At 39.8% G+C, this 20454-nt stretch overlaps 2 protein-coding genes across 7 annotated transcripts in view; one reads left to right on the top strand and one right to left on the bottom strand.

The window, feature by feature from the left end:
• Nucleotides 1-49: 49 nt before the first annotated feature.
• POLG2 (DNA polymerase gamma 2, accessory subunit) lies at nt 50-18879 on the top strand. 6 transcript variants are annotated; one of them, XM_032319927.1, is made up of 8 exons: nt 50-2987; nt 7326-7452; nt 7572-7677; nt 8758-8931; nt 13366-13506; nt 15527-15607; nt 18132-18232; nt 18676-18879. In XM_032319927.1, exons 1-8 carry the CDS (start codon nt 2426-2428, stop codon nt 18839-18841), a joined length of 1458 nt encoding a protein of 485 aa, XP_032175818.1. In that variant the 5' UTR covers nt 50-2425; the 3' UTR covers nt 18842-18879. The 6 variants fall into 6 exon arrangements, with proteins under 6 accessions (XP_032175818.1, XP_032175824.1, XP_032175821.1 ...); XM_032319933.1 differs by lacking the exon at nt 7326-7452 and having other exon boundaries at nt 50-2862; XM_032319930.1 differs by lacking the exon at nt 8758-8931.
• MILR1 (mast cell immunoglobulin like receptor 1) overlaps nt 15797-20454 on the bottom strand; it is a 28215-nt gene continuing 23557 nt past the window's right edge. Inside the window, exon 9 of the mRNA XM_032319936.1 lies at nt 15797-15821. Within this exon, the coding sequence (XP_032175827.1) occupies nt 15805-15821 (17 nt within the window). The 3' untranslated portion in view covers nt 15797-15804. The remainder of the gene's footprint in view (nt 15822-20454) is intronic.

Raw genomic sequence — 20454 nt, 5'->3', positions numbered from 1 at the left:
GGATTAAAATGAGATTTAAGTAAATTTACAGTTGTAGGCTAAATTGCATTAAGGCTCTCTCTGTCAGTACCTCATCAGGTGAGTCATTTAATAGCCTAATTGTTAGAATGGTGAAGTGAGATTAAAATAGGGAAATCCGCTGTATAGCCAGCCCCACCCTCAAACTGCTTAAGTGTGAGAGCAACATGGATGGACTTTATTCCTTTGCAAAAATTTTATCATTAAAGCTCCAAATAACTTGCTTTTTCAGAATAGTTTATATTCTTGCTCTTGGCTCTGTTGTAAATTACCAAAATGGTGAACAAAGCTAAAAGACTTCACACATTTTAAGATCCTTGGCCAAGAGCTAAGTTTGAATTTGTATAGATTGTAGTCTTCAGGCTCTTGGGGCACTTAACTGTAGTTACACTGGGAATCATGAATGTCTTAATGATAATTCAGGGAACTCTAGGGGACTTCAAACTGGAGGGTCTATTCATATTCAAACAAAATCCTGTCAAAGTTAATGTTTAACCAAGAGGAAGCACCATAACCAAAAGCACAGTGACTATTGTACAAGTCATCTTTGGTCAACGTGGTTTTTTTTATTGCTAGAAAGGTCATGGGAGGAGGGGGTGTTTAGATTTAACTTTGGCTCACCAACCTTTCTAATACTTCATTTCAGTAATGACTAGAAATAGGTCTGGATGTCTTCCCAGAGAGTCTGGTATATATGTTCCTTTTGGTCAGGAGAGGAGAGGTCTTCATGAGGCTTCATTTAAATTCTGATTATTAAACTGAGGCTTTAATTGGTGTCAATGCCTTATCTCTAAAATGTAAAACTAGAATTTGCTTGGGGTAGGGGATGGGGAAGTGGTATTTTTAGGACTAATACATTGAAAACTGATTCAGTCTCTCCAGTGACTTGAACAGTTTTCAATAGCATGGTTAGTCAAATTCATTATGACTTTTAACTTATAAGAAGCTTTTGGGGTAGGTTGGAGTATTTATTACATATTTTACTGTTTAATGTCTAACGGCCTTTTAATTTGTAAACATTTATTGAAATGATTGTGGGGCTGTGGAAAACATTTACCTATTTACCTTTGAAGTAAGTTTTAAGACAGTCCACTTTTTAGCATGTGTGTTGTGTCCAGCCTGTGGTTGTCTGAACTAATAAATGTGATTTTTCTCCCCATTCTCGCTTTTATTTATTTGTGTATAGGCCTCTTCCCTGGTGTGTATTTCCTGATTGGAAAACACGATAATGGAGCCCAGCTTTTAATAGAGTTTAGAAAGAATTTTTAAAACAAAATTGTTCTCTGGCAAAACGGTCTTAAAGGGTTTTTTTGTTTTGGGTTTTTTTTTTTTTTTTTTTTTTTTTTTGTGTTTGTTTTGTTTTACAAACTTCTGCACACGTGCTTGTGTAGCCTGTCCTGCAACATGTTACACTTAATAATAAATTAACAGTTAAAATTTAACTGCTAAGCTGTCCTCCATAAACTGCCTGTTGGTAGTTGAATGTATTAGCTTGTATCTGCATTAATTTTTCAAGGTTACCCTAACCACTTTTAAGGGGAGCTAGGAGTAGGAATCATGGGCTTTTCCTCTGGGGTGTGCTGTTTTTCACTAATTGGGCAGTTCTGAGAGTTGAGTGTGAATGAAAATTTGTGAGGTCACAAGTGCCTGCCAGCTTAGGTAATCCTGGATCTGTCTTAAAACAGGTAACCCATCTTGTCATGTAGAAGGGTTTGTCTGTGGTAGGGAAAATTGCCTTTATATTAGAGATTATTAACGTGCCTCCATATTGACCTGCGCGGGTTGCTTAAAATCTTTGGGTTCCTTTATAAAAATATTCGGGGGGGGGGCGCGGTGGAAGCACTGCTATCTGAGAACGCTGTAAAGCCCATCTGCGTTTGCTGTCACACAGCACCATCCCCATTCCTGTAGGTAGGCAACATGGCGGCAGCGTTTATGATGAGGTACAGCTAAGGCCTGGGTCTCTAAACCACCACAAAGGGCTAAGACTAGTGGGAACTGATTTATTTTCGCGAACACTTAAATTTGAAAAGGTGCATTTAAATGATTTGGGCAACGCTTAAGTATTTTGATGTGATTTGCAAAAAATTGAGAAGCCGAGCTGACTTCCAGTACAGTATGACCGTGAAAAGAAGGGAATGACCTTCAAGGGGTGCTAAAATCCTAATTAGAGGGGGCCAAACTTGATGGAGGCCAGAAACGGTACGAGGTCGGCTTTAGCCTTCACAACTGGGCCGGGCCCACGATGGCTGCAGCCGGAACACGGTGACGCGCTTCCGTGGGTGTGGCCGGCCTCTCGCTCGGTCACTTCCGTCGCGCGTGCGCAGTTGCCTCCCGGGCTCCTGTTAGTGGCGGTTTCCCGGCGTCAACCAGTTAGTGCAAGACCGTTGTTTAACTCCCGCGGGCGATGCGTTCTGGCGCAGCAGTCAGGGCCTGCCAGAAAGTGTGCAGGTGCCTGTTGTCTGGCTTTGGAGGTCGAGTGGAGGGGGGGCAGCCTGAGCCGTTAATGGAAGGGAGTAGTTCCTTTGGAGTGCCCGTGAGGTCGCACGCGGAGCTGCCTCGGGGGAGCGAGCCGATCGAAGCCCCCGAGTCCAGTGAGGGGACCGAGGAGCTGCTAGAGATCTGTCAGAGAAGGCATTTCTTCAGTGGCAGCAAGCGGCAGCTTAGCCGACATTCTCTTCTGAGCGGGTGCCACCCCGGCTTTGGCCCCTTGGGCGTTGAGCTGCGGAAGAACCTGGCAGCAGAATGGTGGTCCTCGGTGGTGGTGTTCAGGGAGCAGGTCTTCCCGGTAGATGCCCTCCATCACGAGCCTGGCCCTACGCTGCCTGGGGACAGTGCCTTCAGGTTAGTTTCAGCAGAAACTCTACGGGAGATCTTGCAAGACAAAGAGCTGAGTAAGGAACAGCTAGTAGCATTTCTTGAGAACTTATTAAAAACTTCTGGGAAACTACGGGAGAACCTTCTTCACGGTATGCTTCACGATTTCATGCTTCAAAATAGATGGGGTGGAATGGCAGACTTGCTAGATTTCGCGGATTGCAACTGGCCCTTTAATCACGTAAAAAGGAAATTATCTGGTTCTCATCTTTTTGAAGTAGTTGGGTATATTGACAGTGTTTCTACCAAGGAGAAAAGTGGTCTCTGGAATAGTTACTGTTCCTTAAAGAATCTGGCTTGAAGGACCAGGTGACGCTCTTAATTTCATGGGGCAACCCTGCAGTTCATTGAGCATCCCTAGAATTAGGAGTAAATTAAATCATGTGAATCATTTGTTCGTCGTTACCAAGATGTTGGTAAATACTTCCACAGTTAACTTTTTAATTTTTACACACAATAGGCTAATCAAGAGCTCATTCTTCTAGCGCAAAAATTCCCTCCCCCCAATTTTTCATACTGAAAACGTATCTATCTACACACTCGTTTGAAGAGCCCTTTAAGTGATGTTTGTGTCAACTAAAAAAAAAAAGTAGGACTAATTAAGCTTTATAACTGATTCTTGACTGAATACACAGAAATTTATGGGGCACCATTTGCCTTTAAAGTTTATTTTTGTAATCTCTGCACTCAGGTTGGGGCTGGAACTCCCAACCCTGAGATCAAGTGTCACCTCTGAACCAGCCAGGCACCCCCATCATTTGCCTTTAAAGTCAAATAGAACACGATCGCAGAGATTCTGAAAAAAAAAAAATTGCAAGTTCTTTATGATACAGCTTTGCCATCACAGCATCTCATCTTTGCAAAATGCTATCTTTACTGTGTTAATTAAATGGCACTAATTTAACTTGGTTCTCTGAAAATTAGTACCCACTTTATAGCATTTTAAAAATTTCCTTAATAAAGGAAACTAGTGAATATTTGTAACAGTTCTGATTTGTATTATTTTAATTATTCCATGATGTCTTTATTTGGGGCAAGTTAAATCACTGCTTTTTACCATGTTCAAAACAAATCGATCTTTTCTTCCCTATTAGAAAATGAAATTTAAGGGCCCCTGGGTGGCTCAGTCAGTTAAACACCTGCCTTCAGCTCAGGGTCCTGGGCTCAAACACCGTGTTGGGCTGCCTACTCAGTGAGGAGTCTGCTTCTCCTCCTGCCACTGACAACCCCTGCCCCTCGTGCTCTCTCTGAAATAAATAAGTAAAATAATCTTTTTAAGGGGGGGGAGGCAAATGAAACTTAGCTTGCTTAGATGTCCATTCATCAAAATACCCATTGATATATTAGACATTTTCTTTCCTTCAGGAAACGCAAAACCACTTATTTAGAGAATCTTTAGCTTAGAATTACCCAGTTTGCTACTACTTTCTATTCCCAAGGTCCTTGCTCTCTTTATTTCATGTCTGAACTACTGAACTCAAAAGCTCTACTTATGAATAGTTTTTAAAAAAATTCTCAGCCATTATATTCCCAGATAGAGTTATTGTCCCATTTTCCTCTGTCCTGTGGCAAATTACATATGTTAGACTTTTCCCCCATCCTGCCATCAACTTTCTTGAACACCAGTCACATTTTAAAGAATCTGCATCCAATAACTCAGATACATCTGTTTGTTTTTCTCTGGGCCTTTGGTTATTTGGACTTCTCTCCTGGCTCTTCTGTGTAATTTGTATATAAATTGTAGAGATAAATTGAGCTTCTGGGTGGATTTATTCTTCCTGGGAGGATTTACTTTTTGCTTTTGGCAGGCAGCTAGAGTGGGAGCTATCATTTTTTAAGATTTTATTTATTTGAGAGAGAGAGCACAAGTGGTGGGGAGGAGCAGAGGGAGAGGGAGAAGCAGACTTCCCACTGAGCAGGGAGCCCCATGTGAGGCTCAATCCCAGGACACTGAGATCATGACCTGAGCCAAAGGCAGACATTCATCCAGCCGACTGAGCCACCAGACACCTCATAGAGTGGGAGCATTGGGATTAAGTTTACTGGAGACTGGTCTTCAGGGTTTTCATCTCTACTGCTAAATTGTAGCCCTTTGAGTGTCCCTAGTGAAAGGCTGGGGTGTTTACCAGGGTCCCTCCTTGAGGAGTCAGGAAGTATAGTTTTTGTACTTCCCAGTCCCTTAAGATGTCACGAAGCTTCTCAGCTCTGCTAATTGAGATTTAGAAAAGCAGCACTAAGTGTTGGGCTCACCTCTCTGCTCCTCCCTTCTCTCCATATTTTGGACCCTCAAGTCCTTACTGCCTTGATAGATAGCTCAGGCTTGAAGCAGATTTTTTTTTAAAGTTTCTTGACCACCTTTTCCTATCTTGCTGATCTACTATTTATTACCAGAAGCAGAAATCTCAAGTAACTTAAACACAATGCTGTCATTTAGTGGTACATAATCTAAGTGCATAAAGAACTACAATGGAATCTTGAACTTAGATTTATTCCAAATAGAAATGTTGGAATTATAATTCTGAAGCTGTTTCAAATATGTTGTAAAATAAAGCAAATAATGGATTAATGTTAATTAATGAAATTAATGTAATGAAAATGAATTTTCACTGTGAGAAAAAAGAGACACAAATATGAAGGAAGAAAAGGATAAACTTTGCAATGTTAAATTTGAATCAGCAATATCAGTATGACCTCATAATTGAAAAAAAACATTATTCTTAACTTTCTTCATAAGTAATGGTCCTATAAGTAATGACAATAGCAGTGAACACACCTAGTACCCACATTTTTATTTATTTATTATTTTTTTTTTTTAAGATTTTTTATTTCTTCATGTAACAGAGAAAGAGATCACAAGTAGGCAGAGAGGCAGGCAGAGAAAGAGGGGGGAGCAGACTCCCTGTTGAGCAGAGAGCCTGATGCGGGGCTCGATCCCAAGACCCTGAGATCATGACCTGAGCCGAAGGCAGAGGCTTAACCCACTGAGCCACCCAGGCGCCCCAACACATTTTTATTTCTAAAATGAATCAGTTCTTGGAGAAATGGCTTATCCCAGATCTGGGGCAGGGAAAGCACAAGATGAGTTTTATGGTGTTAGAAAGCAAAGAAACATTTGAAGACTGGTGAAGTCACGTCGAAAGGACACAGATGCTGGCTTGAGGGAGACTTCCACCGGCTAAATTTGAGACAAACTGAATATTAAGTATTAATGGTAATGGACCATAACACATTAAAATTCAAAATTTATTGTGTTAATCAAAAAAGTAAATCGTTGAGGCTGCTGGTAGGGGAAGGAGGTGGAAAAAGTTTATTTTTTTCACAGAAGCTACGTAATAAATGTGGGAAGGAAAGACAGAAAAATCACCATTTTGTGATTTTGTAATCCCCAGTATAATAATTGATTCAAGCAGGATCATCAGTGGATTCTAAAATGTTGCATGGGAGATTGTTGAGCAGGGTAGTGTTGAGGAATGGATATTCACTACCTAACCAGGTAATCAAATCAAAACCAGTTTCATTAATATGCAATAATTTGATACTATTTTTCTCCTGTTAGAATCCAAGAAGACATACACATCAACTATGTAGTATTTATTTCTGCTAAAAATGATTTACCCAAGTGAGTGAAACAATCAGCCAAATCTTGAGTATGACTGGTCTGGACTGAAACCACAAGTCAGAGTCATTAAAAGTTAGAAAAGGAGGGAGGAATCAGGGACAATGTTCCAGAATAAAAGAGATTAAAGATGAGACACCTCGGTGGCTTAGTGGTTAAATGTCTGTCTTAACCATGCTCAGGTCATGATCCCGGGGTCCTGGGATCGAACCCCACATCGGGCTCCCTGTTCAGTGGGAAGCCTAAGTTTTCTCCCTGTCCCATTTCCCCTGCTTGTGTTTCCTCTCTGGTTGTCTATCTGTGTGAGAAATAAAATCTTAAAAAAAGAAAAAAAAAAGCAAAGAGAAGTAATCAAAATGCAGAGCAGGAGCCTTAATTAGGGAAAAAGAAAACAACAAATGACATTTGGGAGACAATTGGAGAAAATAGAATATCGACCATATGTTATATAAAATTACAGTATTATGATTAATTTTATGGTGTAATGGTATACAGAGAATAATTTTAGGAGACACATGCTGAAATGTTTTGGGGTGAACAAGGAGAAAATGTGGCAGAATGTTGACAGTTGGTGAATCTAGCTGAAGAGTACAGGTATTTATGTACTATCAACTTTCTTGTAGATTTGAAAATCAGACCAAAAAGTTGTGGGAAAACTAAGTCGTAATCAATGAAGATCTGCCTGAATAGTTCTTTCTGTGCTACTTGTACTGCTATGTTAACATTATTATAATATTAATTTGTTTATAAACTGACCCTTATGACTTGGGTTTATAGAATAGATTTACATAGTGACAAATTTATCTTCTGACAGGTGCTTTGGAGCACTATGTTAATTGCCTGGATCTGGTAAACAAGAGACTACCTTTTGGCCTTGCCCAGATTGGAGTGTGTTTTCATCCTGTTTCTGATACTAAGCAGACACTTGATGGTGTTAAAAGGTACCAAAAAATGGCAGATAACTTGGCCTTGTATTTAATCGAGAACCAGTCACTTTCACCTTAGGATAAATTCTATAATCTTTGAGTAAGTAACTGTCTGATATTTCTGATATCCAAAGAATCGGTGAGAAGACTGAGGCTTCACTGGTTTGGTTTACTTCAGCAAGAACCGCAGGCCAGTGGCTTGATTTCTGGTTACGTCATCGACTCCTGTGGTGGAGAAAGGTACCCTTAATTTGATAATTAATAGGTGAAGCGTCTTAGTGTGTCAGAGATAATACTTCTGTACAATAAATGAAATTTTGGGGCGCCTGGGTGGTTCAGTCAGTTAAGTGTCTGCCTTCAGCTCAGGTCATGATCCCAGGGTCCGGGGATCCAGTCCCACATCGGGCTCCCTGCTCAGCAGGGAGCCTGCTTCTCCTTCTCCCTCTGCCTGCTGCTCCCTCTGCTCCTGCTCTCTCTCTCTCTCTCTCTGTCAAATAAATAAATAAAATCATAAATCAATTAATAAATAAAATTTTATTTGATGTGGGGCTATATTATGTTTGTAAGAGACAGCTCTAGTAAATCAATAAGTACGATTAAAAGCCTCTTTGTAATGATTTTCTTTGTTCCATATAAAAAGTTACCTTGGTAAAGATATCTGTTGATATCTTTCTCATTCAAAAGCTTTTGTGGATAAGCCTTTGCATTTGAGATAGAGTTCAGCCGCCTCCCCTGGTATTCCTGGCAGGTGTAGAGTTTGACCTTTGTATACCCTTAAAGCTTCAACCTTTGCTCCCTGCCTCTGTCCATGAATTCTCCGTATTGGAAAATGGTTCTGTGATCTATTTTCAAGCTTTAGTACATGCTGAAGAGGCAAGAGTTGAAATAGGTATTTTATTTGTGGCTCACCATTGTCTTGCCTTTTTCCAATTCCTTTTTTTTTTTTTTTTCCTTTTTCCAATTCTTAAAAATCCTCAAACAACCACTCAGTTAAGTAGAATAATTACAAATAGTCACACTCGTCAGAGGATAAGAATGGTGAGTATACACTTTCTTCTCTATCCCTCTTAGTTTATGGTCACTTTCCCTTCTTATTAACTGGCCCAAAAAAGGCTAGATCACTCCCTATAGTTTTTCTCTGCAGTTCTTCCAGGCTAAAAACTGTGCTTTTAGCAATACATTTGCTCATATTTAACTGAACTTCATAGTTTTTAATATGGGACCTGACCAGTTTCATTCAGTTGCTACATAAAAGTCTCAGGCAACTTTACTTTTTAATCTTTAGTTTCATGAATTAATAAAACAAACTTTCTTCTCCAGTTTGCTATGAGTCCGTCTAACTTCAGCAGCAGTGATTGTCAGGACCAAGAGGGACGAAAAGGAAACCAACTTTATTACAGCTTTCCGTGGGGAAAGGAGCCAATAGAGACCCTATGGAATCTAGGAGACCGTGAACTTTTACACACGTGTCCTGGAAATGAGTCTCAATTACACGTATGTTTTACTTTGAGCTCCTATCCATCCTTTACCCAGATTCTCTAACTGATCATTTCTGAAGCCATTTGAGAACAGGTTGCAGACACAGGGCCCCATGACCTCTTAATACTGTAGTATGTATTTCTGAAGTGCAAGGACAATCACTTTTGTAACCACAACACAGCCATCAAAATCAAGAATGTGCCAGTTATTCATTATTACCATCCAATCCATGTAATCCTTCAGATGTAACCGAGTATCCTAATAATGGATTTCATAGGTCCATTATCCAGTTTAAGATTTCACATAGTTGTCATAATTCTAGTCTCCTTCAAATGAATAGTTCATTTTATCTTGTCTTTCATGACCTTGACTTTCTTTTTTAAAGATTTTAAGTAATCTCTACACTGAATGTGAGGCTCGAACTCACAAGCTGGAGATCAAGAGTCACCTGTTCTATGGACTGAGCCAGCCAGGCAGCCTATGACTTTGACATTTTTGAAGAATGTATGCCTTTGCACTTAATTTGTGGAATGTCCCTCAGTTTGAGTTTCTGTCATGTATTCTCATGGTTTATATATTTTTGCTAGGAATACCATAGAATTGGTGTTGCCCTCGTCTCGGGCATCATATCAGGAGGCACATGATACCATATTTGTTACTTGTGATGTTCACTTTTATCTCTTGGTTAAGATAGTGCTACCAGGTTTCTCCAATGTAAAGTTGACAGATTTTTTTTGTACTTATTAATTAGTAAGTGATTGGTAAGTCTTTTGTGGCAGACATTTTAAGACAAGTAAATAACTTGTTTCTGACCACATTTTAACTTACCAGTTGCAGCTTACGTTGGTGATTCTTGGGCAGATCAGTGATTACTATGAGGGTTGCCAAATGGTATCATTTTAAAATTATTATTAATTTTTTTTTTCTTTAAAGATTTGATTTATTTATTTGAGAGAGAGAGAGCTTGAGAGGGGAGAGGATCAGAAGGAGAAGCAGACTCCCCCACCAAGCAGGCAGCCCGATGTGGGACTCGATCCCGGGACTCCAGGATCATGACCTGAGTCAGAGGCAGTCACTTAACCAACTGAACCACCCAGGTTCCCTATTATTATTAATTTTATTATTACTTCACTATTTCTTTTAGATTTATTTATCAGCAGTATACTATGGGGGTGAGCTTTTCGCTCTCTTTCTTTTTATGGGCTTACAGATTCCTATTTTTCTCCATGAGTTGGAATCTGTTACTAGCATTTTTTTGTTTTGATGCTAAAATTGTCCTAAACTTGGCCAGTGACCTTTTGACATATCCCGATCATTCTCTGAGCACTTCCTATCTTTTGCAGCAACTCATTATTCTGAGATCATCTTGTTTCTTGGTCTGGCTGTGCAGTCAGCCATTTCTCCAAGGAATCTTAATTCTTATTAGAGGAAAATGTATTTAAAATCTGAGATTTTGCTTCTAGGTGTACTCTTTGCAACTGGGTATCATTGCTCCTGGGCCCTTTCTGTGGACGCAGCTAGGAAATATTTGGAGGCAATTACTTATATGTATATATTTACACACTTAACTCTGTGTCTCTATTTACTTATTATTAAAAACTAGGAGTTCCTACCAGTTCTTCAAGTTCTAGTCTAATGCCACAGGGTTTATTCTCGTTTTACCTCTTTCCAAATTTATAATTCTGTTCTCTGACAGAAACCTGGCTCCCAGTATCTTCAGTATGTTGATTTTTTCATTTCTTGTATGTAACCAAACTCCCTACCATTCTTATGCAAAGATCAGCACTGATACCAGATGTCCCGCACCAGACACTCTAGATGAGTATTTGAATGAGGGGAAGAAAAAGGGAAGAACGATGTTAGGGAACTTGACTGCGGACATGCTGCTTCCGCCTCCCTTTAATAGGCCCCTCAATAGATGCTCTGACCAGAACACAGAGAAGGAGGAAGGTTGGAAAGCCCGGCCTTCAACGTTAATGTCCTCTTCTTTACTAGTCACACTGGCCAGAAGTTTGGCCCCGGATCAACCCCAGTTGGATGCACTAGCCGGCTGGCCAGACTCAGGTCTGGCCAAAGGGAAAAGGTGCTTCATATACTTCCTAAAATAAACAGAGCTTTCAAAAATTTAAACAGGTGATATAATTTTTTTAGAGAAGGAATTTTGCCTTTGCATCCCACAGGGCACTTTGTAAATAGCTGTAATATTTTTCAGGGTGCCCTGTGGATGCAAAGTTTTAGAAGCCATGTAGATGGATAGAATTGTGGCTGAGCCCTCTTCTGTGCTGACTCATTCTTGAGCGGGTCCAGATCTGAATGTTTAGATTTTCTGAGTGGTCACACGTGGAGATTTATGTGCTATTTGGTGACTAATACAGTCTTCTCAGGGAAAAAAGTACTTGGAACTTGAAAATAAACAGAGCAGTTCTCATTAGAGGAAGTAGATTAATTTTAAATACAAATAAGATAACTAATAAAAAATTGGGCGCCTGGGTGGCTCAGTTGGTTGAGCAACTGCCTTCGGCTCAGGTCATGATCCCGGACTCCCAGGATCAAGTCCTGCATCGGGCTCCCAGCTCCTTGGAGAGTCTGCTTCTCCCTCTGACCTTCTCTCTCATGCTCTCTCTCACTCATTCTCTCTCAAATAAATAAATAAAATCTTTTTTTTTAAAAAAAAAGAGGGGCACCTCTGTGGCTCAGTGGGTTAAGCCTCTGCCTTTGGCTCAGGTCATGATCTCAGGATCCTGGGATCGAGTCCCGCATCGGGCTCCCTGCTCAGCAGGGAGCCTGCTTCCCCCTCTCCTTCTGCTGCTCCCCCCCCACTTGTGCTCTCTCTCCTTCTCTCACTCTCTGTCAAATAAATTCTTTAAAAAAAAAAAAAAAGACATCAACTAATAAATTTAGTTAGAATCCTAGACTTCAGGAAGTGTATGGCCTTTTTTAAAAATTTAAAATCAATTAACATAAAGTTATTATTCGTTTCAGAGGTAGAATTTAGTGATTCATCAGTTGCATGTAACACCCACTGCTCTCCTTCATGCCCATCACCCAGTTACCCCATCCCCCCCCCACCTCCCCTCCAGCAGCCCTCAGTTTGTTTCCAATAGTTTAAGAGTCTCTCGTGGTTTGTCTCCCTTTCTGATTTTGTCTTATTTTAAGAGTACTGCCTTTTGAGGACAAATTCACATTAATCTTTACAGTACCACATGCCATTAAAATGGGTTTAAAATGCCAACACTGGGGGGCTCCTGGGTGGCTCAGTGAGTTAAGCCGCTGCCTTGGGCTCAGGTCATGATCTCAGGGTCCTGGGATCGAGTCCCGCATCGGGCTCTCTGCTTAGCAGGGAGCCTGCTTCCCCCCTCTCTCTCTCTGCCTGCCTCTTCGACTACTTGTGATTTCTCTCTGTCAAATAAATAAATAAAATCTTTAAAAAAAAAAAATGCCAACACTGGGGCACCTGGGTGACTCAGTCATTAAGCGTCTGCCTTCGGCTCAGGTCATGATCTCAGGGTCCTGGGATCAAGTCCTGTGTCTGGTTTCATGCTCAGAGGGAAGCCTGCTTCTTCATCTTCCCTCTCTTGCTGTCTCCCTCTGTCAAATAAATAAAATCTTTAATAACAATAATAATAATAATAAAACAATACATATGTGTTAATGAAGACTGTGCTTGATCACGGATAATTAATAGAAGTTGAGGATTGACAAATTTTTTTGTAAGTATTAGAGAATTACGTGAATGTTCAGATGACTGTGATAACAGTAAAAAAAAAAAAAGAATGAAGGCAGAACTGTTTATATGCAAAACCTTTTAAATTTTTTGGATTGACATTGAAAAAAATTTGAGGTGATTATGAGTTTAAAAGAAAGGCAGTAATAAGTGTTTTTATCAGTCCCTGATTTATATTGTGCATTATGGTATATTTTATATTCTTAATTATAGCCTTAAAGTAAATACCCCAAACCTGGTTTTTAAAAGAGGTTTGCTTATTACAAAAACTTTCTATTTCCAGAGATTATACTCCAAACCCCTATCCCTAAACATACCAATTTTTTTCTCTAAGGGCCCTGCTGGACTTTCTTATAATATTATCCTCTTTATTATAATGCTCACCTAGGGACCTTTGGAAAAATAGTGATGCTGAGGTCCCAAGCCTATCCAGGTAGTTCAGAATCTCTAGGAATGGGGCCCAAGCATAAAACCTTTACATTTTAAAATTCAAGGCAATTCTAATACATAGCCAGTTGAGACTCACTGATCTACACCCTAATCTCCCTGAGAGCAGGGAATATGTCATACCCATTTTTGTGGGTCCACTGCCTAGCACAGGTTGGCCCAGAGTGAAGGCTTTGTAGAATGAATTTGTAAGTTTGTGTTCTGATTCTGTGAGTCTGTAGTTTTAAGAGAGAGCTCTGCTAACAGAGTCTGTATATTTGTTTTACTTTTCTGTGAAGGGCCGAGATGGACGAAAAAATGTGGTTCCATATGTTTTATCTGTTACTGGAAATCTGGACCGAGGTGTGCTGGCTTACCTCTACGATTCTTTCCAGCTCACAGACAACTCCTTTACAAGGAAGAAGAATCTTCATAGAAAGGTGCTTTTGATTTTCAGAGATAAACTTGGGAAGCTAAAAAAATATGTTTTCCCCTCATATGTTAGTGGGCTTGGTTTGTTAACACAAAAATGTGAATAATAAATTTCTTTCAGTGCAAGTTCTTTTACCATTGTTCATTTTTTAGAACCTGGCCACAGGAGTAATAAGCAGGTTCTCACAGAATAGAGCAAGATATTCTTATTGGGTAATCCCAGAGGCATTTCTCTTTGATCCTGGCAGACAGGTAGAGAGCAATCTCTGATTCTTAGCCCCTGAGCCTTTCACTCGGTGGCTTCCAATTATTTGCATCAAGAATGTTAAGCAGGAATATGTCAGACTACCAAGACTGTGGTATTGACCTCTCTGCTTCTAGTCCGACCCCAAGTGGCTATTCACTAGATCACAGGAGCTATCTTGGGGCCGGAGTCAAGGCCATGTTTATGGGCTCAGAATCAAGAGAGAAGAGGGACTGAAGCCACAGGAAAGAAGATAAATGACTAATGGAGCGAGATTTTGAAGGAGACATGAAGTGTCAAGACCGGATCAAGAACACCAGTGGAGGGATTGGCCCTGAAAAGGAGTTATTTGAGAAAGCACAGAGAAGAGAAATGATGGTATAGATAGAAATACGCTACCAGGGCTGGTTAGCCTTTGGAGGAAGTTTTCCTCATGTCCTCCATTTCCTTAGGGAATTAGAAAGCAGGATGATTAGCTTCAAATGTGGAGGAATAGAGGTTTAAGTGGCGAGAATTTAGAGTGTTCATATTCCCCTTGAATGTGAAAGGGAGCTGCCCAGAATCAAACGTTGGAACATGTTGAGTTTGGAAACCATGAATTTGTAGTACCACTTTGCATAGCTGAGTGGTTTGTCATGCAGTGCTCATTGAGCCTGATATGCCCATGAAGAAGGTCACATTATAGAATCGTTCCAGGGTTTGGGGTTTATAGGATATATAGCAAATGAGGGACCCTTTCTTTTCTTATACCCCGCATCCAAATCATCAGCAAAAACCACTGGACTCTGTTTTCAAAATATATCCTGAATCTAACCCTTTTTTTTCCACTTGCCCTTCTTCCACTCTGATCGATGCCACCGCCATCCCCCCCCCCCCCCCCACTGGCACTGAGTGGCCCTTTTAAATGGTGCATGTAACTTTGCCCCACTGCTTAGAACACTCCACTGAGTTCCTGTTTGATTCAGAGGAAAAGGCAAAGCCCCTAAAGTGTTTTACAAAACCATTCCCTTTTGACCTCCTCCTCCAGCACCCCCCCTTACTCTCTGCTCCAACAGGATGGACCCCTTTGCTGTTTCTAGAAAATGTCAGTCATGCTTCCCGCTCAGAACTTTGTCACTGTTCTCCCCTTTGTCTGAAATGCTCTTCCTCCAGGATCCACAACCACCTCTCAAGTCTTTGCTCACCTGTCAACCTCAGACCTTTAACCAACTTATTTAAAATTGCAAAAATCTCTCCAACCTGCCCCTCCAGCATTTCCTATCTCCTCCCCCACCAACCTTTTTTTAAACCACTTACCACCTTCAAGCATATTATTTACTTGTTTATTATCTCCCCATCCCCACCATGAGGGGCAAGAAGTTACGAACCTAGTACCTAGAACTGTTTCTGGCACCAGGGAGCCACCCCGTTGTTGAGTTGGATGGATGAGTAGGAAGAGGGGTAGGTTTTGGCAAGAGAAAGTTCGAAGAACGAGTCCCTTGGCTGGGGTTGGGTAGGGAAAGCAGTGATACCAGGAAGGGGTGTTTGGATTGAGGGAAAATGGAGTCGTCAGAAAATGAGAGAGTATCAAGTGAACTTCCTTCTGCAGAACATCTAAGTGGAGAAATCAATGAGCAGCTGGATATAGCCAGCTGAACACATCATTACACGATTTATGACCTCAGCTAGCTTCCGTTTTCACATGCAATTTTTACAGTTTAGAAGCTCCTATGTTTGATAGTGCTTGTGTTAGATTTAAACAAGATGTGCTATCCATTTTCCCCCCTCTCTTTAAATTGCTTTAGGTACTTAAACTTCATCCTTGTTTAGCCCCTGTTAAGGTTGCTTTGGACGTGGGAAGAGGCCCAACGGTGGAATTAAGACAGGTGGGTCAAATGAGTTTTAGTATCATGATTTTAAATAAAATAAAACCATTACTTTGGGGTGCCTGGGTGGCTCAGTGGGTTAAAGCCTCTGCCTTTGGCTCAGGTCATGATCCCAGGGTCCTGGGATGGAGCCCTGCATCGGGCTCTCTGCTCAGTGGGGAGCCTGCTTCCTCCTCTCTCTCTGCCTGCCTCTCTGCCTACTTGTGATCTCTGTCTGTCAAATAAATAAATAAGTAATCTTTCTAAATAAAAAAAATTAATTAATTAATTAATAAAACTATTACTTCAGATAAATTAGTAACTTACCATGTAAAATTTTGATTTGTTTGCTTTTTAAAAAATTTAATTAAATAGCTATGGATACATACTCTGGTTTATTGTAGATGATATGAAGCATAGTATATAAAAGAAGCTATATACAGCTCAGTGATTTTGTTGTTAAAGTCATGCTTACTCACAGTTGCCTTTTCAAATGAGTATGCAGAGTTTTGGTAATCCAAGTGTTCGTACAAATGTCTAGTGAATTATTTCTTGCCTGCTTACATTTTTAACCTAACACTTTTTTGATACTTATTGGTGTAAGTACAGGTTCTAGACCTGTACCTTATCTTCATTCTTCTAATCTATCTGGTCTAATTAAACACTCTTGGGAAGCCAGGAGGGTGGTTTTAGTTTCTTTCCAGAAACCCCTTCCACAGTCATGCCTGGGTCCTGTGTGACTCAGAGCCACCCAGCACCTAAGTGAGGACACTTAGTCAGATCTACCCAACTTTCTTCCTCAGGCTCCTGTGGAGAGGTCTGGGAAGGTGGGGAGAGTGCACTCAGGGGAAGGGAAGGTGGTGGTTTCATATCCACTTTTCCCCCTAGGGTTGTGGCAGCCTCCTGGGTGTTTTTAATTTACCAAAAGGGAGTATGTTATATATCTCATTCTGTTTTTAACTTTTCTCCCCTCCGTAGTAGGACAGGACCTTCTGGGCTATATAAGGGGTTTTGGTGGTTATATACGTGGAGATGGGATTTCGCGATAAAATGGACACGTATCCTAAATTTCACTATTGTCAGTGAGATTGTTTCCAGATTGGCTGCCCCTGTTCATATTTTCATGGCGTAGGGGTTCCCATTTCCTTACTTGGGCCAGAGCTACTTCTCTTCTGCCTTCCAGTAGGAAGAGCAGATGTTCTTGCTGTCACCCACTTTTTAAAATCCACAGTGATGTTTATTTTTGTCTGTTAATAATTTTAATAACAATAATAAATATAATATAATAATAATATAATAATTTGCATAATAATAAACCAAAGTTTATTGTGCAAATGTTTATAATATAAATATATTTATCCACTAAATATATTTATATTATGTATAAATATAAAAATAAATATAAAATATTTATAATGAACCAAATATATAATAATATAATAAAGTAATAATCTTAATAATAATAATAAACCAAACGTTTATTGTGTAAATATTTATATTCTCAACTATCCCCAAATATCAGGTCCCTTCACACCCACTGATCTTTCCCTGGGAACTCGTTAGAAATGCACATTGTTGGTCCTCACCCCAGAGCTGCTGGATCAGAAACTCTGGTAATGCAGCAGAGCAACCTGTGTTGGACAGACAAGCCCTCCAGGGGATTCCAGTATTCCCTGAAGAGTTTGAGAAACAGTGCTGTAGCTCAGGCATACCCTCCCCCACCCACCGCAGCCACCCTCCCCTGCAGGGCCATCTGGAGACATTTTTGGTTGTCTCAGGTGGGGAGGGGAGTGCTGCAGGCATCTCAGGGGCCACGATGCTGCTAAACATCCCAGCGTCAGCAGTGCAGAAAGGGAGAAATCCTGCTCTAGCGTTTTAGCTCCGGGTTGTTAAGGGTGTTTAAAATTTTTGCCATTTTGCTTCACCATTGCGAGTGAAGGAAACAGTAAAGTTTATTGTGTAATATTACTCATTACTCTGTATTTCCAGTCAGGTTTTGTGTCCAGCATTCCCACTGAAATAAACCATTCTCTGGAAACGTTTTCTTTAGTTGGCTTCAGGAACACCACTTTCCTCATTTTCCTCCTACTTGTCTGGCTGCTCCTCCTTTGTTTCCTTTACTGGCTGGCTCTTCTCTTCCCCACGTGGGGGTGTAACCCTGGGGCTCAGCTGCCAGCTCTCAGAGGAGCGCACAGTTAGCACAGCCCTTTGCACTTCGTGTTTTTCTCTGATGGAATCTGTTTTGTTTGAGTTTTGAAGGGTAATGATGATGACAAAAATGCTTGTATCTGTTATATAAAATTTTCTCTTAGGGAAGATTTGCATAGAGTAGCTTTGCAGTGCTTAATTTCTTCATTTTTAGAGGAAGTATGCTATTTGTAAGTATCCAGTGTATGAATTGTAAACGGTATGATCACATAACTAAAAGAATTCATGCTCTGTGTTAAGGACTGGAAAAGGTGATTTGTGGTTTCCCCAAAACAGGGTAGTCATTTTGGCTACTTTTACCTCATTCATATTTGAATTGTTTGTATTTTTTCCTCAGGTCTGTCAAGGGTTATTTAATGAATTACTAGAAAATGGAATTTCTGTGTGGCCTGGTTATATGGAAACTGTGCAGTCCTCATTGGAACAACTTTACTCAAAGTAAGATTGTCTTTCTTGTCACTAAAACCATGTGTTCAGAGTTTTTGATGATGTGTTTCTTTATGAGTAACAGAAATCTCTTCTAAATATATGTAAATATATATATATAATATATATGTGTGTGTGTGTGTGTGTATATATATATATATATATATATATATATATATACACACACACATATATATAATACAATTTACCCCAAATTATGTGTTGAGGTGACTTTTCATTTATTACAATATGTTAGAGAAACTTTCTGAAAAATTTAGTTTGTATATGGTTCAGATACTTTTAAAAAGTGTTTTTGGTCCAACTCTCAAGCCCTGCTTTTGAGTTTTCTGCCTCTGGGAAGTGGCTGGATTCTAAAGTAATTGAAGCTGGTAATATGGTGAATTTATAGTTTATATTTGTGCTCATGTATTTTGTGGAACTATTTTTTTCCTTAGATATGATGAAATGAGTATCCTGTTCACAGTTTTGATTACTGAAGCTACTTTGGAGAATGGGTTAATACATCTGAGAAGTAGAGACACCACAATGAAGGAAATGATGCATATATCCAAAGTAAAAGATTTTTTGGTCAAGTATATATCATCAGCTAAGAATGTGTAGATTTTAATATTTGTGTAATAAATATTCTCCTTTCCTAATTTGATTGTCTTATGTTAGATTTGTTTTAGCCTCTTTATTCTTATGAAGTAAACATTTTGGGTGCTTTTTTAATTCAGTTTTTATTATTTATATTTCTTAAGGATTCCATTCTATCAGAAATAGTTCAGCTACAAGAAACAAAAATCTCACTGTATTGGATTAAGCAGATCGTAATTTGGTTTTCTCATAACAAGAAGTCTTAGAGGGGTGGGCGTAGACTGTCCAGAGCTGGTATAATTGTTTCCTCTATAGTTAGGGACCCAGACTCTTGATACCTTTGTGTTCTACCATCTTGGGTTTGTTGGCTTATATTTTTATACTTGCTGCTTTGTGGTCACAAGGTGGCTGCTATATTTCTAGCCTTCTTGTCCACATTCTAGTTAAGAAGAAAATCAAAGAGATAAGAGTTAACTGGCCAAAACTCTTCCCTTTTTAACTGGGAAACTAAAAGCTTTCTCAATCATCCCAGTCAGAAGCCGTGTTCACACTTCATTGGTCAGAACTGGGTCACCTGGTTATCCCTAGGCCAGTCACTGCCTGAGGGAATGAGAATGTCATGATTTATTTGGATCAAACACAGCTTATGCCTTAGGGCTTAACCCTTTCTGAAGTGGGTTTTCTTATCAGGAAAGATGGAGTCTTCCTAGAATCTGCCACATGTGTACTGTCAAATATTGAACATTAACCCCAAACTGAACTTTAAGAAGTTAGAACATTTATTGATTTTTTAAAAAACAAGATAAAATAAATATTAAATGGCATTATTACAGTGTATTTTGTGTCTGGTTCTAACAGGTATATTTAAAAGAAATCTTTGAACTTTTATGTGCTGCTTAGGTTTGTGTTAATTATACTGTCATTACTCACCTGACAAAAATTCCAAACATACGAAGAATAGTGTAATTAATATCAAGTGCTGTCACCCAGCACCAGTTACCGTCAACCTGTGGACATCCTGCCTCGTCCACCCAACAGCCGTCCTTCCTTATCAGTTTGAAGCCGACTGCGGCTCTCATTTCATTTGTAAGTATTTTAGTGAAGTGTCTTTTGTTAACCACTATCACACCTAAAACAATTAAGGCTAGACGCTATTAAGGAATTATTGACAATTTCCTTGGATGTGTGATAATGGTATTATGGCGCTTTTTTTTAATCCTTATCTAAAAGAGACACATACGTAAATATTTTTTTCTTTAAAGATTTTATATATTTATCTGTCATAGAGACAGAGAGAGCACAGGCGGGCAGAGGGGCAGGCAGAGGCAGAGGGAGAAGCAGGCTCCCTGCGGAGCAAGGAGCCTGATGTGGGACTCGATCCCAGGACGCTGGACTCATGACCCGAGCCGAAGGCAGCCACTTAACCAACTGAGCCACCCAGGCGTCCCCATTTGTAAATATTTTTTAGTGAAATTACATGATATCTGAGATTTACCTTAAGATTCTCCAGTTTTTAAAAAGTGCTGGAATATAGATAAAAAACAACAGTATCTCTGAGTTGTTGAAGCTGGGTGATGGGTACATGAGGGTTCATGGTATTGTCTTTTTATTTTTGTGCATGTTTGAGAATTTTCATA

Source organism: Mustela erminea, chromosome 18 (assembly GCF_009829155.1).
Source record: "Mustela erminea isolate mMusErm1 chromosome 18, mMusErm1.Pri, whole genome shotgun sequence".
NCBI classification, from domain to species: Eukaryota; Metazoa; Chordata; class Mammalia; order Carnivora; family Mustelidae; genus Mustela; species Mustela erminea.
The sequence above is the reverse complement of the archived record's forward strand: the minus strand, read 5'-3'. Positions and strand labels throughout refer to the sequence as shown.